This window comes from Panulirus ornatus, chromosome 64 (genome assembly GCF_036320965.1).
Source record: "Panulirus ornatus isolate Po-2019 chromosome 64, ASM3632096v1, whole genome shotgun sequence".
Taxonomy (NCBI): Eukaryota; Metazoa; Arthropoda; class Malacostraca; order Decapoda; family Palinuridae; genus Panulirus; species Panulirus ornatus.
This window is the reverse complement of record NC_092287.1, coordinates 24205460-24228837: the sequence shown is the minus strand read 5'-3', so window position 1 is coordinate 24228837 and position 23378 is coordinate 24205460. Positions and strand designations below refer to the sequence as shown.

The window sequence follows — 23378 nt, the reverse complement described above, 5'->3', positions numbered from 1 at the left end:
CGTCGTTCATTGCATTTTATGGTAATATATTCATATGTTTGCATGTGATGAAGAGGTTTACGTAGTGGGTAGTGTAATTACGCCGTCCTGCTTGTTACATCTCATCCAATCACTGCAGTGAACGGAAAACGACGATGTTTTGCACATGGGGGGGTGTTTTAAGTATTAATATACCGTTTTTGTGATAGTTGTTTCTTCCCACAAGAAATGTAGAGTGAGTTATGAGATGCTAGTTAAGCTCGGGTTTTCATAGTAATGCTGAAATAGGTTTCTTAAAGCCAACTCAACCCCAGCAACACCACTACAGTGGCTGGAGTGCTACCGGCGCCCCAGGGGACAGGACCCACATGATAATATGTAAATATTATTCTCGACCAAAATTCATTGTAATTTAACCATCAAACTCACATCAGCCTTGGTAAAGGGTAAGATGAACATGGCTTAAATGCCCTCGTTGCACATCATCTTAGGGGACCGACCTTTCAGTGTCTTAGTATTACTCCATGACTTGCAGTGACCATTTCAGAAATGTTAGGGTATAGTATACATGTTTAGGATGGGTTTATTGGAGTGATGATGTTTCACATTTAAAACCATAAATGAATACGTAGAGAAGGGCAAAACCAACCCAAGAAATCAACCCAAATGCAATAAAATGTAACAGCGTTCTTTAATGTTATCGCTTTATTTGGATTGAGTTCTGCTAAATGTAATGAAACCATTGACTTGTTTTTCATAGATATTGATGAGTAAAAGTAATTACACCGTTAAATCGTTAGTAACTAGTTATTGATATAGATTAGAACATTAGAACCTGCAATCCCTTGTCCATACATTTCTGATAGTAAAATCTCTACGATCAGGTGTATCATCTTATTCATTATCTTTTATGTTCTTTCCAGCTTCATAGGATAGCAGTTGTCCATGCATAAAATTCCAGCTAGAGTTTTCTGCCTCATTACTTTTTTTCACAAAAGCAAGATAGATTCAGGAACAAATGAGTAAAGGCCTCATTTGCTCTCATCCAGTCTCTTGCTGTATGTATGATGTCCAGGACCTGAAGTGTACCATCCACAGCATTTTGATAGACATGAATATGGCATAATGAATGAATTTGTGCGTGCTATAGCATATATGATCCTTTCAGTCCTCCTGGTCGTACATGCAGACACAAATTTCTTAGTTTGTGAGTGTATGTTGTTGCCACTGTACTGTGAAAGGGAAAAAATGACATAACATGTACAGGAGTTAATCTGCCCTTTAATCTATCAATCTGTCTGTATCGTTGATGTCCATTCCCTCTGGGAACTCCCATCAAAGAGTTCATGGCAAAAGAGTCTCCACTTATCCCTGTTCTTATATGCCTCCCACACATACGCCATTCCATGCAGTCTTTCCCATTTCTGTCTTTCCAGTACTCTTCTGCTCTGTTTCATACATGATAAAAACTGTAATACTCATGTATTTTGCTGATGAAAATTACCATAACTTCTTAAGATTAAAGTACAGTAGAGAATTATAAATCTCTTTTACAGAATGTGACATTAACACTATTTTCATGATTACCTCAGTATGTACATGTATCGTAGACTTCATACACGTAGTTAGAGAGCTGAGATAACATGGAAATATGAAAAGTATTATCCATTATTTCAATTTTCTTTTGGTGAAGAACAAGATAACATCAAATTAATCCTCGGTGTGAAGATGAATGAGCCTGTGATTCAGATTCATAATCATTTTATGTTATTTTTCAAGAAAATAGTCAAAACCAAAGATGATATGAGACTTTACTCGTATGACTAACCCATCAAAACTAGGGTCATGTTTTGGACCTGATAAGGGTCTGTTTAGGAAATGAAAAGATCTCATTTATTGAGTATAATCTTGATTTTTCCATTGCCTGCTCTTGAAGGTGATTTTGAAAACCCTGTATTAGAGGTTCTAGGTCATTATGAACAAGTTCACTGAAAAATCTGGTATGTCTGAGGCCATTCAGTTCCACTTCAAGTAATTCTCTGCTACTGCTAGAATGGCAAGAAAAAAAAGATTACAAGACTGTAAAGATTTTTATGTATACATGCCTCCTAATCGTAATTATACTTTAATAATCCATTCAGCCTGTCTCTGTACTTAGATGTAGGTATAATCTTTACTGCCTAACCTATACTTTCCATCATCACTGTTACCTGTTTCATATTTACAGCCAGTTAAGGACTCTTTGAAAATACATATCTTGATTAGAATACTGTCATTTGTTACCATCATTTACAATATGGACAAAACTCTCATTAGAAATTGTACAGAAATTAGTCATATAAAAAACAGTCACAGCCTCCAGTGACTCTGCCAATACTCAAAACTACGTTTAGTGACTGATACCAATGAAATTGTACACTGAAGCACAGACAGGAGAGATTCATCCTACTAATAATATCTACATGAAAGCATGGCTCCCTCTTAACTCTCAAAATCTTTCTCATAACAAGATGTAAAACAATATGCACAGCTTAACAGTATCAAGAATACTAAAAAACACATCAGAAATTATGTATATATTGATAAAGGATACTAGGGATAAGAAAAAAGTCACACAATTTTTATGTTATTATTAACATGACATCCACTAGGCTACCACAGAGAGAAATGGTCTCATTAAGTACAGCTTATACATTATTTGTGAATGGGATTCTTAATATGTTCATTGAGTCTTATCGTTGCATGTCACAATTTCCTTCTATGAAGAGACTTGTATTGAAATTCATGGAACTACTTATATTATTCTTTTGAAAAAATAATAAAAGTTGAATTACGTTTTTGTCAGTCACTGGTTAGCCATTGTCGGATGTTTATTGCTAGATAATCAGGCTATGTGAACCAGTTTTAAATGTTTCATATTATTTACTATTGGTTGCAGACTGGATTACATTACACATATATAAATTTTCTAAAAAAGGAAAATATTATACTTGATTGCCATTTTCCATGTCAGCGAGTTAGTGCCAGGAAACAGATGAAGAACATCCCATCCACTCATATACACATATATACATATACATAAAATTTATTTTCATAAAGTTCATCAACTTAAAAAAACACAAAAGCATTCATCATTTTATTGGATTTCTTTTTTATGTTTCTGAAGAATTAGTTTCCAAATGCATAAGTATCATCAGAAAACCTATATTTGACAAATATATATAATTGCTAAATCAGTATGTTAGTCACCAGTTCTTTTGAAACATTTTCAAGATTTCATTTATTGAGAATAGTTAGGAATGATATGCATAAACTGCATCAAAATTGAAAAAAGAAATTCAAACTACCATATAACCAGTATAACTGGCCATATCTTAAATTGCATCACTATGTCAGCACTTGTTCATGTACATTGTCCCTGGCACCACCTGCCTCCCACTCTGTGCTGAAGATGCACCTGTTGACAGTTGTGACAGGTGCATCCATTTATTTTGGAATAGACCAGCATATCATTTTTTCCCTCATTCTTCAGGATTTAAAATACATATTTAGAATAATTATTTGAGTTTTGGATTATTAAAGAAAACACTGAAAGCTGTAGATTGCACTCAAACATGTTTTGTACATTAGAATATATACAATATAGCAAATATGTTTTCTAGTGTAGCTTGACGCACTATGTAATCACGATATCACAATAAAACACCTTTCACTTCTGTACGAAGATCACTACACAGTATTAAGCACTTTCATGAAGAGCAAGTTCTAGCACCTCCTGATAACTCAAGCAGTGGGACTCAACTAGGCTCTGTGATCCACGCCCAGCGAGCTGCAGCTTGTGTCTGGCGCACGCAGCCTACTTTGCTGCCCTGCGTCGATCGATCTCGAACCCATGACAAAACCAGCCACGCGCACCCCACCTAGGAGCTTGTTGGCACATACCCCTTTATTATGAAAAAATTGGACCACATATAAAAAAAAGGGGAAAAAAAATTGGGGTGACCATAATCCTTTGGTCAGCACCCCTTTGCCCCCACCAGCCAATGGCAGAGGGGACCATTGAGACCAGCCCCTGTGAAAAGGGTTCAGCACGTGCTGTCAGCCCTTTGAATGATTGCTGGCAGCTTTTTTATGTGATGTGATGCCCAGCCTGGCATTTTTTTTATATGTAATCTCTTACCCAACCCTCTGCTTCCAGGGGGATGAATGGGCTGGACCCAACCCATTGGAGCCCAGGCAAGAAGGTAGGTCTCAGGTACCCAAGAGGAGGCTTGGAGGAGGGCAGCCAAGACACTGGATAAGGAGGAGTTAGAGGTAGCTAAGAACAGCACAAGCATTTCTGTTGTAGAGTAGAGTAGAGTGAACAAATACAGGATGATAGATGGGATAGTCCTAAAACAAAAAGTTAGTCATGATGAGCTGAAACTATGTTGAAAGTGTAGGTAGAGTTAAGCCTAATTCAGGTAGTATTATAGTGGAAGCTAGATGTTGAGTAAGAATTTATATTAGGATGAGACAGGGATAAGTTAAGGGTACAAATAGGTAATATACATTGTAGATGGCAAAAGATTTGTGCAGACAGAAATGTTTAAGTATCGATGTCATAGGAATTAACGAGAGATAAGAAATTGGGTCAGGTAGCTAAAGCTAGGCAGAGATGAAATGTACATCATTTAGAATGATTGCAACCCCAGAAAGAAGAGCATTAATTTAGGAATGAATGCCATGCTGCAGTAAGGTTGAGATACAAGTATAAGAGGGGTTAAGTACCAAGAGGGTGAATTTCTTGCATCAAGTTTAGAGGAAGGCCATTGATTATCCATAGGAAAAGGTCATGGATAAGGATGAGGTTATTTCAACTTAATTTTCGTCTGTGATGAGGTTAGAAAAGAACATTTTTCTAAGCAAGAATTAATCTATGATAGAAAATTCCTTTGAAGAGGAACCAGTTAGGTTGGAAATTTTCTTGGGGTGAAGGTATATTCCAAGGAAAAGAACTTTGTAGGTAAGAAGAGAAAGAACCATATGGTAGGTAAGAAAAAATGGGGGCTGGGGTGGGGTCGATGGATCAGATGATGGGATGTGTAATGGAAAACAATACCAGGATGAAACATTACCTGATGGGAAGGTATTGTCCTCGGATGTCACTACCTGCACCTAAAGTCAGGTAGTCTAAGCCACAAGCAGTTACCTTTTTGAGATTGATATTTTTGATAAGTTTAAAGATTTATTTAGAGGCAGTGGAAAATTACTTCATGTTAACTAGTAGGACAGGACTGAAGGAGGGTAAAAGGATATGGAATCCACTTATATATGTACATTGTGATGTTATAGGAGTATGTTAGTGATTAGATTTTTGGAGGTAAGAATATTTGTAAGTAATCTGAAGTTACATGATGTGGTGCACAAGGGATTAATCCTTGATGTTGTCACAAGAGAAGTAGTTTGAGAGGAAGAGCAAAAAATATCACAAAAAAATCACCCCAGGCAGGTCTGTATTGTGTCTAGGGTGTGGTTTTGACCAAATTTCCCACAGGAAGGGTGCAAGTTGGGAAAATTTTGCCCCCAACATTTTTTTTTGGAAAGGTATACTACAAATATTTTTTGTTTTGTTAGTAGTTGTAAGGTGATCCTTAATGAGATGTGGAATTATGATAATTTCATAAAGTTGCAATAAGATTTGTCCTTCTTCAAATTAACTTTGATAAATCTTGAGTAAAATTTATGTAGAAATATCTGGAAAATGAATCCCAGTGAGGAAGATTTCTGTAAATATTAAACAAAAAGATGTTAAGATTCAAGGAGGATATGATATAACAAAGAGATTTGAGTAATAGTAGCTTTGGATGGGGAATTTTGATTAAAGATTCAAAAGTGGATTATGTAAAGGATGAGATGATAATACTGGACTGTAGAGAGGAAAATCTTCATGAAGAGGATTGTTGGACGCTATATCTGTGATTGGAACATTTTTAATAGAAAGATTTCCGTTAGGAAATTCCTTGGGGACTGGCAGTAGGAGTAATGTGCATGAAAGATGCCAAGAAAGGTACAAGGGGGATGAATAAAAATAATGAAAATACTTGCTTAGAGGATTTGAGCTAGACTAAAAGGTTGAAATGTAACTAATGTACTTTTAATTAGATTTTGTAAATGAAAAAAATTTCAGGATTTGTATAAGTCAGCTAAAGTACAGTGATGAGATTTTTGCAAATTCAAAGTTTTAGGCAGAAACTCTGAGAAGTTTTTCAGTATTTGATCTGAATTTCAGCTGTGAGGACGAAAAGATTGCCAATAGATATATAGACATGTAAGATTTGTACTTTTTCCATTGAGGCATCATCGTAGATACTGTATTTGTCTTTTAAAGATGATATAGTACACTTGTAGAATTACCGTTCAATAGAATTGCTTATGCCAGTATTGTATATTGTTAAATACCTCTCAAAATTAGGTCTGTGAATTGGTCTCACTTGGCTGAAGTCTCAATTTTACTACTCATTAAGTATACATACCCTAAGCACACGTAGCATCATGTAACTTTAAGAACTTTGGCTCATGATTAGTATTTACTCTGTATGTATAGAATTAGGGTATTGATGTACTAAGTACATTTGTAGTAATATATTTATTAACAAATTAATATATTTTGTAGAATATAGTAATGACAATCTGTTTTCCAAATTTAGATATGGAGCTGATTATAGTTTTCAGAATTGAGATTTGAATACACTTTATTGTAATTTGCATTTATATACTAACAGATGTAGTTTTGAGTATATTTGTAGTCTTGTTTATGAAGATAACATAGAAATAAGGACTTTAGGATCTTTTACTGTGATATTTTATCAAGAATATTATAACAGTGTTATGCAACATTGATATTCTGTGTCAAATATATTTTTATGGTCTGAAGTATTTGTGAATATTGCTTTTCTCATGTGGATGTATGTATGTCACATTAGCACATATTTCTTTTCTTGTTCAGTGATCAGTTTAGGTAAATTGAATTATATGTTAGAAAGCAAAACTTGATTTTATCATTCCAATTCAACTAGTAAATATATGAGCATTTGATTTTTGATTCTGATGAAGATGGAAATATAGTGCTTTAGAGATGCAGCAATATGTATGTGCTCCGGTTTTTCTTTTTTGCATTACTGATAAATTGTGCTCCCTTTTACTGTTTTCTACATTTTGTATTTAGTTTTTGTTATATTTACTTGATGCTGTTAAGGAGAATTACATGGCCATCAACTCAGTGAATACTCAAATATCTCAGATATATTCATAAATTTAGATGTTTATTTTTGTTATTATGCTTGACAACTAGTGATTGGATGTGTGAGAATGAACCTCCTCTTTGTTCTGACACTATTAAAGGGGAAATTATAGATCTAACATAGATCTAAGATGCAACAGTAACTATATTCTCAATAGTTTTCCTTTTTACTAAGGTGAGAGAAGCAGTTAGTATAGAAAAGACTTTACTAGGGAATTGTTATAACAGGAATATAAGAAGAATAATCCATAATCTGAATGTGGTGGTCAGTTATTACACTAGAATGATAGATTTAGTGAACTAACAAAAACTAAGGTGAATTTGGATTATGATACAGAAGCTTTTACATTTGTAGGTTTTACTATAGTAAAAGTGGATTCTTCTTAGTAAACACTTGTATGATAAAGCTCTGACTTTAAGAAGGTGAGGCATCACTCCTTTTCTTGAAGGTAAATGATTCATAATTCGTTCCAATCTCCAGGACCCCTTTCATGGGGCTCCTGCAGCATGAAGGTTGTGCTACTTTCAGTACCATGGAGATGATGGAATACTTTAGAGTGAGACAGTCTTTGATGAGATTGTACTTCTTTTCTTCCATTGACAGCATTACAAGCTCACCAAAGGTAACCATTTACTCATGATATTACCCTATGCAGGCAGAATCCAGTGACACCTGAAAGTGAATAGATGCATGTATGTGAGCCTGTATCATTGTTGAGAAAAGGGAGAAAAGTTTCATTAAGGAGCTTCTCACTCCAGAGTAGCCCATAATTCCTCTGCTAGTGGAAGAAACACAGCCATGGAGCTGCAAGAGGGTTGATCAAATAAGAGATGAGAGGTTGCAAGAGAGGTGTGGTAGTAAGAGGATTATGTTTGGGAGAGCTGAGGGGTATGCGCTGAAATGGATTTGGCAGGTGGACAGGACCAGGGAGGAGAGGATGTCTATAAGGGTATACTTGTTAGGAGAGGTGAGAACAAGGAAATATGGGAAAACAGGGAGAAGATGGAGGGATGGAGTGAAAGATGCCTTGAGCATTTGGGGTCTGAACACACAGGAGAGTGAGGCATACATGGGATAGAGCAAGTTGCAGTGATGTATGTAGGGAAAGACATGCTGTCATTGGGCTGAACCAGGGCATTTGAAGAAGCCAGCGTAAACCATGGAAAGGTCTGTGGGCCCTGGTTTTGGGTATGGAGCTATGTTTTCAGTGCATTACACATGACAGCTAGAGAATGGTTGTGTGCAAATGAAGCATTTTGGTTATCAGCTCCTTGCACCATCTTGCTAATGTGGTACAGTGAATAAGAGCTAAAATACATATGTATGTATGTATGATTATTATAGAACTCCAGAACCCTGTGTATGTGTTTTTGCATATTTTAGGTAAGACTTGGAAAGGTTATGTTTATGATTTTTAGTATGTTACAGAAGCAAAATCCTCTCATAGAGGCAAGTTGGAGGCTTGATTTCATAGAGCTGAAAATGTAGAGACAACTATTTTCATATTTATTCATTGCTTGGTTTGTTTTAGGTTTATGGTACTTAGTTATATAAGCATAAGTTGCAGGGTTGTGTCACTTCATTTTTATAGAAATAAAGATATAACTAAATATACTGAAGTACACTGTTAGTATCCACTCAGGAGCAGGTCTCCCTTAAGGCTCAAGCCTATTTTGTTTTAAGATTTGTGGTTAGCCTCCCAACAAAGGGTTGGGGACCCCTCTTTACACCACTATCCCCTCCCCCCTTTATGTGGCCCATTCACCAAAGAAAAATCTATCTGCAGCTGCAGTGAAACTTTTTTGTGTGCTCTTTGGATCTTTTCCCTAAAGGGTGTTGCCATTTTGTGGGATATATCCACCAAATTTAAGGGTATATTTTGCTTGTGAAAGTATGTTGTAGGTTTTTCACTTGAAATTTTGTGCACAAGGTACTGAAGATATTGGGATTTTGTGAAAGTAGTCAGTGCTTAGAAGATGAATATACAGTGTATTGCTTTTTGAACATGTGTATCATTTTCATTGTAGATGCAATAGCTTCTTATCATCAGTTTAATCGCCAGTTGTACATTCGCAGAATATATTGCTTTTAAGGTTTTTCTTTACCTTAATAATTATTCACTTTCATTTCTCACTTCACTCTCATCCCTTCAGAATATTTCCTTCCTGTTTAAAGCTCCTCCCACTTTGCCATTACCTCCTCCTCCCCTTTTGTGCACCTCCCCTTCCAGTTTTTTTGGGAGCACAAGCCCAACCCCTCTCCACCCCTAGACATGTAAGGCTCCTCCCATATACTTTGGCCCTGCCCCTTTCATCTGGAAGTTCATAAATTTTTTTGTTGTTCATTGTTCAGCACTAAACGATAGTCTAGTGTTGGTAGTTTAAGATATGTCTAAATAATGGGAGTGAGTCTTTCACAGCAGCTGATTCTGTTCTCATTTCAGACTCTCCTTGTAATTTTGATTAATTATCCTTTCATATATTCAAAATTGATCTTCCTTTAAGGGTGTATCAAGGATGATATTAAATTAAAACAGTTCTGACTGAAAATCTTTCCCTGTTGATTAGCTAGATGAAGTAGAGCATATTTTGTAGGGGAATGATGATAGGATTTGAAAAAGTATTTTGCCCAAAGTGTATTTGTAGGCTGGGGAAATACATGGTTTATGCTGTTAGTTGTGAGCACAGGTATAAATGGGAATATTTATGTTAGTTGTGTGTATAGAAATCAGAAATGCTTCAAGGTGACACAAAGAAATGATTCAAGGTTACATAAAAATGGTAAGGGTAAGTTTTAGTGAACATCATTTTTTGTTTCCTTTTTTAAATTTTAAACCATAACTGACTTGTATTTGTTACTGTGAAAGGACATAATATTTTGTACCATAGACATGGTGAATTATAAGTATTGCAAAATTGACTTTTGGCAAGACATTTAATTGATCTGAATTCTTGTCATAACCGAGTGTATGAAGTAAGGAAGGTCATTGCTTTACAACTGCAAAATTATTAACTTGATCCACATTATATATCATACCCAAAATTTCTGAAATCATGAAATAATATGTAATATATATATTTTATATATCGCCATTTCCCGCGTTAGCGGGGTAGCGTTAAAACAGTTGTTTGTGAAGGGAGTCTTTTGGTGGTAAACATCTAATAAGACCATTACAATAGGGTATTATTAGTGGACATCCAATGTTTATATAATTAATATTTTTGGGATGGTAGCCTCCTGCTTTTCAGTTTTTGGACTGTTTTCAACTCATATTTTTGCCTTCTCGAGCTGAGGTTCCACCCAGTGGGCATGGTTGTGAGTGTTGTAGGAAAACCCAATACAAGGGAATGCTTGGGCAGTGAATTAAGTATACTGTTGATGTGGTTCTCGGTTGTAAGTGATGACACCAAAGAGCGGGATGTCAGTATTAGAATATTTAGGCAACAGTATCTTATACATAGATAACCCATAGACTGGGATTAACCCATGATTTTTTCTTCACCCGTTAGGTTATTTCAATTCTTTCTGTGCTTGCTTTGTCTCATCAGTCCATTTTCCAAGGCTCATTAAGTATTTCCTTTTAATTCCCTACCATCCTCCAGTATGATTTGAGTGTCATCTTGATGATTACATGCTATTCTTCACACCCATTTTATGTTCAGTTCTCTTAAAGTTTGAATTTTTGGTTGGGAAGTCCATAAATCATCACCAGATCCTTTGTGATTGACAGATAATTTCTATTTTTGTAGGGTTCCTCGGTGTCTGTGGCCCATTATGAGAGATTCTTTGCTGGGCTTTTCACGCATTTAAACTTCATTGTGAAGGTAAATTCCCCTGCAGTAATTGACGTCAATAGACTAGTGGATGTGAGCGCGCGTGAAGGGGTCGGGGGCTGGAAACTTAATACGGATGGCGTGGAAAAACATTTTATGAGAGGGAAATGCATTTTTAGTGGCGGGAAATTCAATCTTTTGGAATTTGGTGGTGGAGGGTAATACTGGGAATTAATATTTTTTTTTACCACATTGTGGAATTATGTGTGTCCCTTTGATATTAGATAAGAATGTTTGCTTTTTAGGTTAGATTATAAAGGATTTTCGTATATGGAGTGTTTTACCGCCATCTGATTTAACGCCTGCCACAGTTTACGTAAAAGATATCCTAATCTAAGCGACCATTTTTGTTGCATAATGCTAGGATTTGGCAGAATCTTGTTTTCAGCCAGTAAGTAAAAACATTCATCAGTATAGGAACACTCCTCCACGACTGTACAACCATCAGGTGTAGTGACCTTGGACGTTGACCTGATCCCACAAGGATCGGGTCATCTTGAAGCCCAAGGATCGCACCGTCGTGCTCAAGGTTCGTATCCTTGCCCATTTGTCGTGCTCAAGGCTCGTCGCCTTACGCATTTGCTACAGATGAGAGAGTGTTTCTCCTGGAGTTAGCTTGACTATATCTGTGTGTATACCATATCTATAGAGACCTCTCCAGCTCTGTGTATATCATGGCTGTGAGAATTCGTATGAGGGTCTCACCGGCTCCTGGGCTCAAACCAGATGCTAACTCACTGATCAGAGCTAAGAATGAGAGTCCTCATCACTACAACATAAACATACGATACATATTTTAAGATCATTAGTTGGGATTTTCATTTTGTTAGCCAGTATTTCACTTAACGTATTCTGCTCTTCGTTTCTCTTGACGTTGTACACCATTTGCTTTGCGTTTCATTGTAGCCGTTAATCTTACGTTTACCTATCGTTCATAGAGCTTAAGATGATATGTTTCCGTCGCGGTTGCCTTGGTAACACTGACTCCTGGACACTAAGGCATTGGTAACACTGACTCCTGGACACTGAGGTATTGGTAACACCGACTCTGGGACGCCCAAGTGTTGGTAACACTGACTTGTGGGGGGGGGGGGGGGCACTGAGTCTTGGTAACATTGGCTGCCGATCACCGTAACCTCATTAATAAGAACTTTGTCTAGTTGTAGACCTCGATAATACGCATTCCGGCAAACCGGAGACTTCATTAACCATATTTCGGCACGCTATGACTTCGTTAAAACGTCCTCTTAATCAAGGTGGAGACACAAAACGTACTGTTACATAGGCCGGTAGGGAGTTGTGTTAATGCGTACATCGGAAATCACAACCTCGATATTACGTAAGCCCTTCGATATGTATTAGAATGTAAACTTTGAACTTTAACATCTAGGATCGTAAACTAGTTTAACGAGAAACCGGTATAAAAGATTGTCTACTGTAGGGCGAAGTAAATAATCCAGGGTTGGGTAAACTAGATAATCCAGGGTTGGGTAAACTAGATAATCCAGGGTTGGGTAAACTAGATAATCTAGGGTTGGGTAAACTAGATAATCCAGGGTTGGGTAAACTAGATAATCCAGGGTTGGGTAAACTAGATAATCCAGGGTTGGGTAAACTAGAAAATCCAGAGTTGGGTAAACTAGTGGATTATACAGCATTTAGTAAACTAGGTAATCTATGGTTGGGTAAACTAGTAGATTATACAGGGTTAGGTATACTAGTCGATTATACAGCGTTGAACAGACTAGATAATCTAGGTTTGGGTAAACTAGTAGATTATACAACGTTTAGTAAACTAGATAATCCAGGACTGGGTAAACTAGACTATCCAGGGGTTGGGTTAACTAAATTATCCAGGATTTTAGGTAAACCAGATCATCTGGGCTGGGTAAACAAGATCAACGACCCAGGGTTTTGGGAAAGCAGAATATCCACGATAGATAAACATGATTATCCAGGACCAGGTAAACCACGGTTCACCAACGTGGGGATCCACACCACCAGTTTACCTCCAGAAAACTGGAAATAGATGGTAGGTAAGGCCATACACTCACTTACTCACCCAGTGTCTGTGAGTCTGTAGACACAGGACTTAGTGAAGGATTCCAGTGTTTTTTCTAGATATCCCCAGAGGATACACTTCAGGTTTTGCATCACGCAGTTTACCTGGTCCTGGATAATCAAGTTTACAGAGCGGGTTATTGTTTATAGGGGAATGTTGTTTACAGCTTGGGGTATAGTGTATAGCGTATATCCGAGTTTGCATTTGATTTGTGTACATTGAATAGTTTTTTCTATATTGAATGATTGTTTACTGTGTGCTATTGTCCTTTATATATCCCATTAAGTCAAAATTTACACATTATGACTTGTTTATACGATCCAATGTCTTTCGTAAATATATATTTAAACAGTTGCTCATGTTTGGGGCCGGAGATCGTGTGGGGGTATTGAAGAAAATCGCATATTAAGAGCCCAAGTATATGTTAAGTGTGTGATGGGATCCACACTGCCTTCCACTCTCTCTCTCTCTCTCTCTCTCTCTCTCTCTCTCTCTCTCTCTCTCTCTCTCTCTCTCTCTCTCTCTCCCCTGAGTTTCCAGTATCTGGGATCTCCCATGTCACTGAGGTTCTATGTCCAGGAGGGACCCCAGACCCGTATGAATAGAATGGCTTCTCGCCAGTATCACCCCCACAGCCCATGTTCTCTCTGGTGATATCCGGGGCCAGTGTAGGCCTACCCGCTACCCTCACGGGTCCACCAACTTGTCATTGACTAGGGGGGGAATGGAGGGGGTAAAGGGGGGGAGGGGAGGGGAAGTAGGAGGAGGTACATGGGAAAACATGGTGATAACAGAAAACCTGTGATGGGCTGCGACGAGGCTCTCCGCCAGAGGGCAGTAATAGTATCCTACATTCCTAATCTGTATAGATGGAGACGGATGGTATGTACCGAGAAGGACTGCTCTCCCTCACCCATCACCACCACCACCACTACTCCTTCCGGCTATGTAGATGGAGAGAGAATTGTGGAGAAGAGGGGTTTAACCCCTCTCGTCATCCATCTCTCCATCCGGGTATATAGATGGAGACAATGGAACCAAAGGGTTACGACGGACGTCTCATTCCTCAGGAAGGAGTCGCAGGGAGAAGGAAGAGATCTCCATGCGTCATGTCGCTTGCTTGCCCTACGTTCAGCGTGAGAGTGTAATCCCCTTTAACACGACGGCACGACTCTTGAATGTGGTGGCCCGGGCTTTTTGACCTGACCCTTGTTGATGGCTTAGCCTTTGACCTGACCTTGATGGCCTGGCCTTTGACCTAACCCATAAGATCAGGTCTTAGGCCAGGCCACCTTACTCGAGCCGTGCTTTGTGTTCAAAAATCGTACCATCGCGCTTAAAAATTGTACCGTCGTGCTCAAGGATCGTACCGTCATACTCAAGGATCGTACCGTCTTACTCAAGATCGTACCGTCGTACTCAAGGATCGTACCGTCATACTCAAAGATCGTAACGTCCTGCTCTAAGATCGTACCGTCGTACTCAAGGATCGTACCGTCATACTCAAGGATCGTACCGTCTTACTCAAGATCGTACCGTCATACTCAAGGATCGTACCGTCTTACTCAAGATCGTACCGTCGTACTCAAGGATCGTACCGTCATACTCAAAGATCGTAACGTCCTGCTCTAAGATCGTACCGTCGTACTCAAGGATCGTACCGTCATACTCAAGGATCGTACCGTCTTACTCAAGATCGTACCGTCGTACTCAAGGATCGTACCGTCATACTCAAAGATCGTAACGTCCTGCTCTAAGATCGTACCGTCGTACTCAAGGATCGTACCGTCGCACTCTAGGACCCTTTTAAAAAAAATTTTTTTGGTTAAAAAACCCCTTTTTTTTCCCCCCCAAAAAAAATTTTTATTCCCCCCCAATTTTTAAAAAAAACCCCAAATTTTTTTTCCCGGGGTTTTTTTTTTTTTTTTTTTAAATTTTTTTTTTAATTTTTTTAAAACCCAAAAAAAAACCAAAATTTTTTTTTTAAAAAAGGTTCTTTTTTTATTTTTTTTTAAAAAAATTTTTCCCCCCTTTTTTTTCCCCCCCTTTTTTTTTTTTTAAAATTGAAGGTTTAAAAAAGGGGGGGTTTTTTTAAAAACCCCCAAAAAAAAAAAACCCCCTTTTTTTTCCAAGGGTTTTTTTTTTTTAAAAATTTTTTCCCCGGAAAAAAATTTTTCAAAATTTTTTTTAAAATTTTTTTTTTTAAAATTTTTTTAAACGTTTGGGGGGAAACCCAAATTGGAACCCGGAAAAAAGGGGCCCCTTTTTTTTCCCAAATTTTTTTGGAAAAAGGGGAAAAAATTTTGGGGGGATTTCCCCCGGGGGGGGTTGGGAAAAAAATTAAGGAACCAAGGAAATTTTTTTTTTCCTTTTTTAAAAAAAGGGTTTCTAAGGGTTTTGGGGATTGGGGGGGGGGTTTTTTTTTTTGTTCCTTTTTTGGGGGGGGGTTTAAAAAAGTAACCCCCCTTTTTTGGGTTTTAAAATTTTTTTCCCAAAAGGCCCGGGGGTTTTCAAGGTTTTTTCCCCAAAAGGGGGGGGGGGGGGGGGGTTCCCCCAAAAAAAAGGGGGGGGGGCGGGGGGAAAAAGGTTTGGGTTTAAAGGGGGGGGGGAAAAAAGGGGGGAAAAAATTTTGGGGAAAATTTTAAAAAAAAAAAGGGGAAAAAAATTTGGGTAAAGGGGGGGGGGGGAAAAATGGGCGTTTTAAAAAAAAAAAGGGGTAAAGGGGGGGGGGTTTTTAAAAAGGGGGTTTTTTTGGGGGAACCAAAGGGCCCGGGGGGGGGGGTTTTGGGGGCCCGGGGGGGGGAAAAAAACCCCCTTTTGGGTTTTTTCCCCCCCCTTTTTCCAAAACCCCTTTTTAAAAATTTTTTTTCCCCCCAAAAAATTAGATGGTAGGAAGGAGTAGAGGAGGTGTAGAAGGAGTAGGGATGGTGGGAAGGAGTAGAGGAGGGAGTAGGGACAGGATGGGTGGGGTGTGTTTCTTGGGGGGTCCCTGGTGGGTGCTGGTAGAGCTGGTTCACGTAAACGACCATTTGCCTGCCATGTCAACTGCTCCGTTCATCACTTAATTACACACCACGTCCCTCTGTGTATAGAATCCATTTATTAACATCCTTATAAATGAAATGTAATTAGTAAAATGACTTCAATAAAGATGCTGAAATTGTTATACGTCACGGCTGGTAAAAAATTGTAGAAAATAAAGACGAATCGATGACTCTCCTGCCTTTGGTCCCTCAGAAAACGGGGGGGATGATTTTGTTAAAAAATGCTCGGCTTGTCACCCCGTTTTACCTGAAATGTCGCAGCCCTCCTTCTCCGTACTACCCCCGGCACACAACCCGCTCTCGCTTCTCCCTCCTGCATGAACCAGGTTCCCCAGCGGTGTGTCGCTACGTGTGACGTACAGTCGAGCAGCCCTCGCGAAATCTGCGGTGACCCACCCCCGTCAGAGCTGATGGCCTCGTCAGGAGGGCCATAAATCGGGGTCCGGGCAAAGGAATACCGAAGGAAGAAGGGAGGAGAACCTCCACCTCTCTCTCTCTCTCGCGCCGGGGGAAAAGGGATGGTCAGCCTTTGTTCTCGGGGAGGTCCTGTGAGAGGAGGGGCCCTCCGGGGGTAGAGAGAGAGAGAGAGAGAGAGAGAGAGAGAGAGAGAGAGAGAGAGAGAGAGAGGAGGTAGGGGGTTAGGCAAGCAGGAGGAAGAGTCCTGTGTGGCCCTGACAGGGAGGCAGAAGAGCACCCTCCTCCTCCTCCTCCTCGTCGTAGGACACGTGATAACATGCTTGAGGCAACTCTACCGCCGCTCGCCAGAGGGCTCTCTCTCTCTCTCTCTCTCTCTCTCTCTCTCTCTCTCTCTCTCTCTCTCTCTCTCTCTCTAAAAAAAAAGAACTCAGAATTAATTCAAAGTCTTTACTGTCTCATACAGTCCCCAGTCATGACTGACTGTCTTATTGTCCCATACAGTGACCAGAGTCTTGACTGTATCCTCTGTGAATTATTTGAGTGAAATGAACTGCATTATGAGTTCTGTACGACGGTAATGATGTAATTAGACGCTGAAACGTATTATAATAATTTAGATAAGTCTGTGTTTTCTTGGGAAAACGTGTTATAATTATTCAGTGTTTTGTGAAAACGTATTGTGATCAGTTAAATAAGTGTCCCATGTTTTCTTATGAAAAGGTAGTAAAACTATTTTAGTAAGTGTTTCTCCGTGTTTTCTGTGAAAACGTAGCATAATCATTTAGATAGTGTTCCGCGTTTTCTTGTGATTCATAGATGTAGTCAGTTCCATTTCCTTTAAGTTATCATTCATAGTGTTGGTATATCATCTAAGTTACATGCTTATAACAAACACCTTATGATTTTCCTTGTAATTCGCTAAGTTACTAAGATTTCTCGCTCTCTGATATTTATTTCTATCTTGCAAATATATTTATTGATTATTGATACAAGGTAAAAGAAAATGTAGGGTCGGGTACTCGCTCACTCACTGCCTGCGCATGACATTAACTCGAAGATATACCCTGGATGGGCGGACGAGGGAGGGTTTGTAGCCAAATAAGCAGGTTTGGGGTAAAGAATGGAGAGAGAGAGAGAGAGAGAGAGAGAGAGAGAGAGTGGGTATGTGAGAGGTAGTTGGAGGGGGGGGCAAGGTTAAGGTGGGGGGTTGGGTTGGACAAGAAGGGACTTACCGATTATATCAAGAATGTATTTTTCATTAGCTGGAGAATCTCGTAGCCTTTGACCCCCCCTGGTAGATGGATGGTAGATAGTGGTAGATGGGGAGGGGGGTGGTAGATGGGGAGGGGGGTGGTGGGAGGGGTTGGGTACTCTATCGGATGACACAGGGCGAGGCAGGATGGACCTCTCTGGTTTTGTTCTGGTAACACTGCGGGGGGGGGGGGGGGTGAGGGTTGAGCATTTCCTTCCTCTTGGTAACACTGAGGGTTATAGGATCTGTGTCTTGTGATGGTAACACTCCAAGGATGGTGTGTGGCGCCTCCATCTCGTTTTCTTCCTCGTTAGGAGACTGGAGGCGAATGCTGGTAATACTGTTGAGAATTTAGGGTTGATTACCTGTCTGGGAATCAAAATAACCTGGGAATGAACTAACTGTTCTTGATATGAATGACTTAGATTATCATTTGACTGGCTGCTTAAGGTGAAATTTTGTTCTGGTAGCACTGAGTGGTGACTTTTTTTTTTTTGGTCATGTTCTGGTATAACTGTCGTGGGATGTGACCTTGTTCTGGTAATACTGAGTTGTTAGGTTTGATCATGTTCTGGTAAGACTGAGTGGAGATTTGGTCGTGTTCTGGTAAACATTTACTGTGTGACAGAGGAGGGAACCATGAGGGGGGGCGGGGGCCCTAGAAAATTCCCCCCCTGTATTAACACCTTTTGAAATTGGGGAAAAAAACGGAGCTAAGAGAGGATTTCTTCGTAGGAGTTCATATATATATATATATATATATATATATATATATATATATATATATATATATATATATATATATATATATATGTGTGTGTGTGTGTGTGTGTGTGTGTGTGTGTTTACCGTACTCCATTTTCTGATGAAAATATAAAGAATACATTTTGTCTTTAGTCTTTTATTTTGGTCATTTAAGGTATTCCGTGTGCTATTTCTCTCTCTCTCTCTCTCTCTCTCTCTCTCTCTCTCTCTCTCTCTCTCTCTCTCTCTCTCTCTCTCTCTCTCTCTCGTTGTAGCAACAGCTGCAGGTGGCATTGTATTTTGATGTATAAGCTTTTCCTTAATTTTGATACCTGAAATTAGATGAAATCTACAAAATTGTATACAGAAAAAGAGAGGAGAAAGAAGAAGAAACCATTTTAACATAAGAACTCGACCGAGACACATAGAGTGTTGAAACCCATAGACAACTTCCCACCCTACATACAACTCTGACCCTTGGAATCCCTTCTGGCGGTCACTATATATATATATATAATGCTATAAATAAACCCAGTCTTTTAAACCTCTGTCGACTGGTTAGACCATGGACCGTACCTCCCTACCATATCCTTCCCCACTGAATATTTACGTGTATGCAGTGGAGACGAACAGAATACACACACACACACACACACACTCCTTGGCCTTCCTGTCACACACACACACACACCGTTCGTGCCTTTCAATATGTGGAAGCCTTCACATAAATCTGGCTTGTGTAAACATAAAGCTTTTGGAGGTTCGAAGTTCTGGAACAGAGGTTTTGTTGTGGGGGTCAGACGTCCGTCCAGACCTCGATATCCTGAACGTGTCCTATACGATGCCCAGACGTCGTAGATTCGTAATGAATGACGTCAGTGTATCCTGCGCATGCGTGGTATATCTTATGGTGGGGGGAAATGAAAACGGGATGTACGGTAAGGGAGTTTTAAGACCAGAGGTGAAATAAAAAACGTGGGTTTGGTGTGAGGATTTCTTGATCCCAAGTTTAAACGCAAATGCCATAAAAACGTCTTCCAGAGCAGGAAGTTTGAAATGGCGTCGGGAATACAATGCGATGACTACGGGGGCTCAGCCAACAAGGTTAATGAAGTGTGAATATTCAATGGAGTAGTCGACTTTCTTGTACTAGGGAGATGTCAGGGAACAGCTTAACCCCCCACCCACCCACCTCTCTCTCTCTCTCTCTCTCTCTCTCTCTCTCTCTCTCTCTCTCTCTCTCTCTCTCTCTCTCTCTGGGACTGTGGAGGAAGAATTTAGTGGAGTAGTACTGTGTCCTTCAACGATACGACCCTTGAGCACGACGGTACGACTTTAGAGTACGACGGTACGAACCTTGAGCACGACGGTACGACCTTTGAGCACGACGGTACAAACCTTGAGCACGACGGTACGACCTTTGAGCACGACGGTACAACCCTTGAGCACGACGGTACGACCTTTGAGCACGACGGTACGACTCTTCGATGGCATGGTCTGACCTTTGGCCTGACCCTTTTACCGTGTAATTATTAAGCTTGCGATGACTTTTATTCTTGCGTGTTTAGGGTCAAGAGCATTGCCTGGTCCACCTAGACGCTCAAGGCCCACCTGGACACTGTTCCATTTCAACTCTGGTCCTTCTCAGTACCGTGGTCCACTTGGATACAGATCCAACTGGACAGTAGAGGTCCACCCGACCGCTGCTGTGGTCCACTTGAACACCGGTACGCGGAACGCCCCGGTCCACACCTGAACAGCTTCTACAACAGACCGTTCCACGTAGCCTCCACAGAAGGATACAACAATAGTGGGTCGGTCCATTGGTCCCATTGTGTGTTGTTTACCCTGGCTCACCTCCTTCAAATATGGCCCAGAATATATATATGTATATATATATATATATATATATATATATATATATATATATATATATATATATATATATATACGGTCTTTTTCGTGTCAATTTTTCGTGATTATGTGAAGTTTTTAACGTAAAATTGTGGATAATCTTGAGGAATTTTCCATGTCATGTGATGAATTAGGTCAACTCGCGAGTTTTCGTCATTATTTATTGATGATTAGTTACGTTTCGTTGTATCTTTGTTATAAATCGTTCACACTTGAATGATATTATTCATCTGAACTACAGAGATATGTGGTTATTCTTACATATATCCCAAGAATAGTGTCGTGATTGTAAGAAAATTACGGGTTTTGTGTACGTAGAGATGGAATTGTGTGTATATATATATATATATATATATATATATATATATATATATATATATATATCAAAATGAGAATATAGCAAACTTGTTCCTCCTAGTCTTGAAATAGACAAGTCAATAGGTAAGACCCCTAGCTTGTATACAGGATACGAGACATTTTTCACTTGTAGGGCGAGAGTATCGGAGGAGGGTGAGGGAGGGAGAGGGGGGGGGATTTATCCCCGGCGTTGTCGACATGAATATGGACCAGCAGAGGGTGAATGGAGCAGCAGTGACTTGACAAATATGATGATTGATCTCCTCGTTTTAATTCCCGCCGTGACAGATCAAGGACAGTGTGGCCAAGGGAGACCTGACACTTGCCATCACTGTGGAGGGAGGGAGGGAGGTAAGAATCCCCCAGCTCCAAAGTTTCTTTCTTTCATTTAAGAATAAATTCGTCTAGTTTGCGAATACATTCACGTGTCGTATTGAAAGTGGGAAATTTATTCTCTATGTTGTATTGTAGATGTGGATGATACGGGCGTGGTTTAGGGTGTGTATAGGGATTTCTTTTCTTTTTCTCTCTCTCCAAGTCTGGCATCAGAAACAGGAGAGGCAAATTAAGCCATGTTTACCCTGGGCCTTCTACCCGCTGCTTATATCGCGAGGGGAGATTTGTCTATATTTATTTCTCCTGTTTACCATACATTTATGTAAATATATTTCGTGACTATGTAGTTCCTAATATCAAGTGAATATATACCATTTCCATACAAGTTAAGAAGTTTTTGATGTACGTATTCTTGATAAAAGAGTAGCTCTCTGATTAATGTAGGCTACCCCCCAAGCCTTAGGCCTAGCCTATTTCAGTGATCCGGTAAGTGAAAACTGCATTTCACCCCCATTGACCATTTTCCTTTGATTCTACATTGCCCCCCCCCCCTTCCCTTCCTTTTTCTCCAAGTTCTCTAAGGTCCTTCCCCCCATCCCCCCCTCCCCCTCTTTTTTTTTAAAGGCCACTGTGACAAGAAAATTACGAACGCCATGTTGGGCAACCACTCCATTCCTTTAGGAATTTCAACTCATCCTGTCGGGGGAAGAGGAGGAAGGTCGTCCTTGGCTAACTAACATACATACATACATACGTACGTCCGCTGTAACACCGTCGCTGGGTATATTGTTCTCTGGGATGGAGCTTACGCGCTCCGTTTTTCGGTTCTTCGTTTATTCATCGCTGGAATTTTCCTTCGCTAGAATGTTAAAGCGTTGACTTAAGGTGAACTGCTTGATGGCTTAGTTTATACTTGAATTTTTTTTTCTAATATGTATTATTGTATGTATATGTACTTGCATATATGCAGTGTATATCATACATATATATTTGTATATGTACAGCCCAGTGACCCTTTTATGAGGTTCTTTCCCAGTTTTAAAGGCTGCTCTCCTATCAGTCGCAGGGAAATGATGGACTCTTATGAAGCGAGAAGCTCCCAGCATAAGCTTGTACTAATTTCATGTCGTCCTACGGTAGTACAGCCTAGTCGAAGTGTCCATTTACAGGCGGAGTCCGGTAGCACTCCGTGATGTATTTATGTATATGTGCATATGTTCGCACGTGATAGAATGTAAGTTACACACACACACACACACACACACACACACACACACACACAGACACACATGCAAATCTAAACTGATATGTATATGTGTATATGTTTACATAAGACATGAATGTATATAAAGTGGTGGTGATAGATGAGGTAACAATTAGTGTAAAACTCTGTAACTCAAACATGTGATACACCACAGTTTAAAGATATATTTTCCCATCTTACTACTATTACTACTACTAATATTGCTACTGCTGCTGCTACTACTATATGAAGCACCAAGGATATGTTTCTCATTTACTGAGCCAGCGTTCCTCCATCTGACACTGAGGATAGACAGGAGGATGGTAAGATGAGCAAAGGACGTCAGAGTCAGGATAGTCAGAGCTGTGATGAAGTTAGGAGGGGGACAGTGAAGTGAATGAGGATAGTTTGAGGATAGTTAGTATCGTATTATTAGGATGGACCAGTACTGAAGGAGAGAGGAGTAAGGGGCTCAATGGAATATTGAATCAGCTCCTGAGTTTTAAATGATGTTTAAAGTTTGTTTCAACAAATTATTTAGGAAGGTAATGATGATTACGTAGGTGTTTGTATGTCACTGTCCTTGTGAGTGTTTGTACGTACACTTGTTGCTTTATGTGTTTACATGTTTGCATATTTTTATGAGTCTGTGTGCGTGTTTGTTTTTAAGTTTTTGTGTGTGTGTGTGTTTATATGTATTATGATTTGATGTTTGTTCTTGTACTGTTGTACAGATATCTGGTTATTTTAGCCATTTGTGTGTAGGTAAAGGAAGGATGAGCCATTTATGTGTAGGTGAAGGTCGATTGAGCTATTTATGTATAGGTAAAGGACGGATGAGCCATTTATGTGTAGGCAAAGGACGGATGAGCCATTTATGTGTAATTAAAGGTCGATGAGCCATTTATTTATAG

At 39.5% G+C, this 23378-nt stretch overlaps 2 protein-coding genes across 2 annotated transcripts in view; both read left to right on the top strand.

Moving 5' to 3' along the window:
- nuf (rab11 family-interacting protein nuf) overlaps window positions 1-23378 on the top strand; it is a 555321-nt gene that overhangs the window by 153268 nt on the left and 378675 nt on the right. Inside the window, exon 2 of the mRNA XM_071657543.1 lies at window positions 4178-4223. Coding sequence (XP_071513644.1) covers window positions 4178-4223 — 46 coding nt within the window. The remainder of the gene's footprint in view (window positions 1-4177; window positions 4224-23378) is intronic.
- The window catches only part of ICA69 (islet cell autoantigen 1-like protein), a 125534-nt gene continuing 106349 nt past the window's right edge, over window positions 4194-23378 (top strand). The window contains exon 1 of the mRNA XM_071657559.1: window positions 4194-4293. The gene's annotated coding sequence lies outside the window, so the exon portion shown is untranslated. The remainder of the gene's footprint in view (window positions 4294-23378) is intronic.